The following is a 4,209-nucleotide window of genomic DNA, read 5'->3' on the forward strand; positions in this document are numbered from 1 at the left end:
GGCTAGATACAGAACACAATCAAGTATTCTGACTAAGATTGCCTTCCATTTTTCAAATGACCTCTGTTGTGCAAGCTGGGCAGCAGCATCAATAGTCTCCTGTTTATGCATCCGCATTTCTAATTCTTTCCACATTGTAAATGCACTCAAGTGATATGAACTGCGCTCATGCTCTAGTAATCTAGGGCTTAACTTTCTCCATGCATTAAATCCACTTGACTTTCCAAATGAACTTTTCCCTTTAGCCTTCTGAAAAAGCATGCAAGGAAAGCAATATGCAGCATTGTTTACAGGAGAAAACACCAACCATGTCCTTAACATAGTCTCACCATTCTCCAAATGTATGTAGAACCAATCCTTGGAAAATGACCTGCCATTACTGTCTTTTGGAAACCATGCATCCTTATTCTGCAGTTCCTCTGTCCCTCGCCTGACAAGTTCAGTTTTCAAGGTTTCATCCATGGTTTCAGGCCAATAGCCAATATCAGTATAAACTTTTTGGTCAATATTTTCTGGCAGATTTGGCTGAGTATAAACATCCTTAGATGAAACTGTCTCTGCTTCTAATGCAGGAACAGGAATGTCCACCGACACAGGATCAGGATTATGAGTCTCCTGTGGTGCTGCTGATGGTCCTGCTGTAATTTCAGCAGTACTCACCAAAAACCGGTGAAGGCTTCCAGCTAACTTAGCTTGTTGCTCTGTCTCTATCTTTCTCCTTTTCCTGCCTTGTGCACCAGATTCTTTTTTGTATGGCATGATATAGGTGTAGTATTCTGCTTCTTCATTTTTCTGCTCTCAACAGCTACAGACACAAGATGCCATTGTAAGGAGATCGATGTTATTCAGTTATGTTCTGTCTGATTGTTGTAGAGCAGGCCAGGGCAGGTCCCCCATATAGATCCCCCGTTATAGCAGGCCAGGGTGAGGTGAGGTCACTCTGGGGTCCCCATATAGATCCCCCCCTTACAGCAGGCCAGGGTGAGATGAGGCCCTGGTCTGGTCTGGTGTGGTTCTTTCCCGCGCTCAGTGCTGCGCTGGGCGGCCGCTGCACTGTCCCTCCCCCAGATAGTCCCTCACTCTCTCTCTGCACCGCACCACATGCCTGGCACCCCCCTCCACAGTGGGCGGCGACCCGGCGGCTCGGATCAGATTCGCACAGCCAGCACTGCAGTGAGAGAGAGTGAGTGAGCCAGGCAGGGGCAGAGAGCTGCGAGTGTGAGCGTGCTCCCCCAGATGTTGCGGCCGGTGCGGCCGGCACCCCCTGCACCCCCCACGCTACGCCACTGAGTTTGACAATGGTTTTAATCTTTTTATTAGAAAACATCTTGAGAAGCTGACCACCTGATATATAGCAATGCTCAAGGTCTTTCTTACTTTCCTGTTCCTGAGGCTGTAAACAATTGGGTTGAGGAATGGAGCTACCACTGAGAAGAGGATGAACACTGGTTTGTTCAAGTCAAATGTTCCAATGGCCTTAGACCAGGAATACATTAATACAGTAGTGGCACAGAACATAGAGACAACTGTTAGGTGAGAGACACATGTGGAAAAAGCTTTGCTCTTATCTTTTCTGGAAGGAAGTTTTGCAACTGTACAAAAAATACATATGTAAGATGTCCCAGTCACCACAACTGATGTTATAAGGACTGCTAGTGCTGCCACAAAATCCAGAATGTCGATGGTTGAAGTGTCTGTGAAAGACAACTTCAATAAAGGTGAGATGTCACAGAAGAAGTGTCCAATGGTATTTTCATGGCAGAACTGCAATCTGGAGATCATCACTACAGATGGAATAGAAGCTAGGAAGCCACACTAAGCCAGGAAGCATAGTCAGAAAAATACAGGTACGGTGATTCATAAGGGAAGTATAATGAAGGGGATAGCAAATTGCCAAATATCTATCATAGGCCATTGCTGCCAAGAGAGAACATTCAGAAGATGCCAAGAAGAGAAAAAAAGTACATCTGAGCAAGGCAGTTTTGGAAAGTAATTGTGTTTTGCCCTGACCAAAGGATGGAGAATAATTTGGGCATTGTTACTGAGACATAGAAGATTTCCAAAATAGAAAGATTTCCTAATCTGGTTCAAACTTATGGTTCACATAAAGAGGAAATTTTCCACCAGAGTCAGAAAGTAGATGGTGACAAATATTGCAAACAATGTTCGCTGATGCTTTGGAAGTTCAGGAAAATCCATAACAATGAATTTCGTGTGAGAAGTATGATTCTGCATTCTCCAATATGTTCATCACTGTTTTCACTGTTAATAATAATATTAGAAAAAGAGCTAATTAATTTTAAATTAATCATAATAAAAGTGCCTCATGAAAGGCAAATGCATACATTAAGAATTCAGTAAAATAAACTAATATGTAAATTATTTTAGGTCAAATAAATAAATCACTAATTTCATCATATAGCCAATTTAAATATAAACTGCAATTTAACTACAGTGAAAATGCATATAGAAAATGCAGGCAAAGATATCAGTGGGGAGGTACATATATGACATTGGGACAAGTGCACCAGTTTATTTGAGAAGTTATCAGCAGAAAAACTGTAAAATGTTAATTGGTGTTTTTTTTCCAATTTGGCCATAGCAATTCCTCCTCCTTTTTTGCTGACTAACAGAAAAAAAAATAGAAGATTTTCTTCAATAAGTAGTATATTTCTGAAACATTGTCACTGACCACTGCCATAGCATTTGAAAAGTAAAATGGATTCCTCTGACTTTGATTTTCTTTCTATATGTGATTTTATCTATCTGCTATTGATAGAAAAATAATAAAATATCTGTCTTCTGTATAACATAACTTTTATTGATATTCTACATCTGTGGAGCTACAATAAATGAAGAGTTCCCTCATTTGTTAATTAACAATGCACACCTTAGCTTGTGATGCTGAAGTGCAAATTTCAGGACATGACAAAATTCTTTTTGCTATTTCTGTTGGAAAGTTACAATTAAAGACATTTTTTTTGTACTGTGCACTTGGTTTGGGGGGGTGGAAAATATTTTAAGCAAGATTGGATTTTCAGTATAAATTTGATGAGTATCATCTGGTTTGCTTTTAATTCTTTAATCTTAAGAAGTATATTAAATAACAAACAACCTATAAGCCTTAATTCAGGGATCAAATCAAAGAGCAATTTAAAAAATAAAAATAACACTTCCAGATAATGGATATAGAACTAAGAGAGAATTTCCTAAACTATCAGCTTTAGTTCAGCTTTTCATTCTGGCTACCACTCAATGCATATCTTTATGATGCAATCATAAGCAAAGCTTGCAAAGTAAATCTTATACTGTTCTGAGACATTTAGACGCATATAATGTAACAATGATATAAATAAATAAATATATTTAGAAGATACTTTCAAGTATATTTTGTGAGCATTTCTCACTCATGTCTAGTATAATACTCCATTACCAAAGAATATTATTACTACTATTATTATTTATATTATGACTAAATATAATAGTAATATATTTCAATATCAAATTTTTCAATAGCTCTTAGAGCATTAATTATACTATGTAAAATATTACACTCTCATTCCAAAACTTACATTTAGAAACAAGCTGGACTATGTCTTTAGTTTTGTCATTCCAATAAATAATAAACATTGACATTAAAAAAAAGATGACATGGATTCCAGATATGAAAATATTTTGACCATCTGCTCGTAATTTTTGCTAAAACATGCACCATTTTAATACAGTTTGGCTCTATACACCTACCTGTTAACATAACCCACTGAATAATAGAGGTTTTTTTTTTAAGTTTTATTGGTTTTTACAAATATTTTGGGGAAAAGGGTACATAAGTGTGGAGAAAAATTTTGACAGCTACATCATACGGAAGGTGGTGTTTCCCCGGGATCTTACATCTCTCTCTTATTTTATATATATTAGAATATCATTGTTACATACATATTGGCAGTTTAAGTTTACTTCAATTTCTTTAACATCTTCAATCATACTTTATATCACTTCTAACCATTTCATTATATTAACAATTGCAATATGCTTTTAATTCATTTCTGTGACCTAAATCTCATTGCTGCCTCTTCTCCCCTGTCTGTTGGCTGAGCCATGGCTCCTCCCCCCTTCATATCTTGTGCACTGTCTCTTGTTTCATCTAGAAGGTTCTTGTGTTTTTCCATGAAGGCTTCTGCCTCCACCACTGTATTAATTCTCATTCTA

General features: G+C 37.6%; 1 protein-coding gene across 1 annotated transcript; it reads right to left on the reverse strand.

The window, feature by feature from the left end:
* Positions 1-1,278: 1,278 nt before the first annotated feature.
* Positions 1,279-3,984, reverse strand: LOC309401479 (olfactory receptor 226-like; the record flags this gene model as incomplete). Its single annotated transcript, XM_081970541.1, is given in 4 exon segments — positions 1,279-1,812; positions 1,815-1,834; positions 1,837-2,005; positions 3,958-3,984. Coding segments are annotated over 4 exon segments (750 nt in total).
* Positions 3,985-4,209: the final 225 nt, after the last annotated feature.

Source organism: Natrix helvetica, assembly GCF_964273705.1.
Source record: "Natrix helvetica genome assembly, chromosome: Z".
NCBI classification, from domain to species: Eukaryota; Metazoa; Chordata; class Lepidosauria; order Squamata; family Natricidae; genus Natrix; species Natrix helvetica.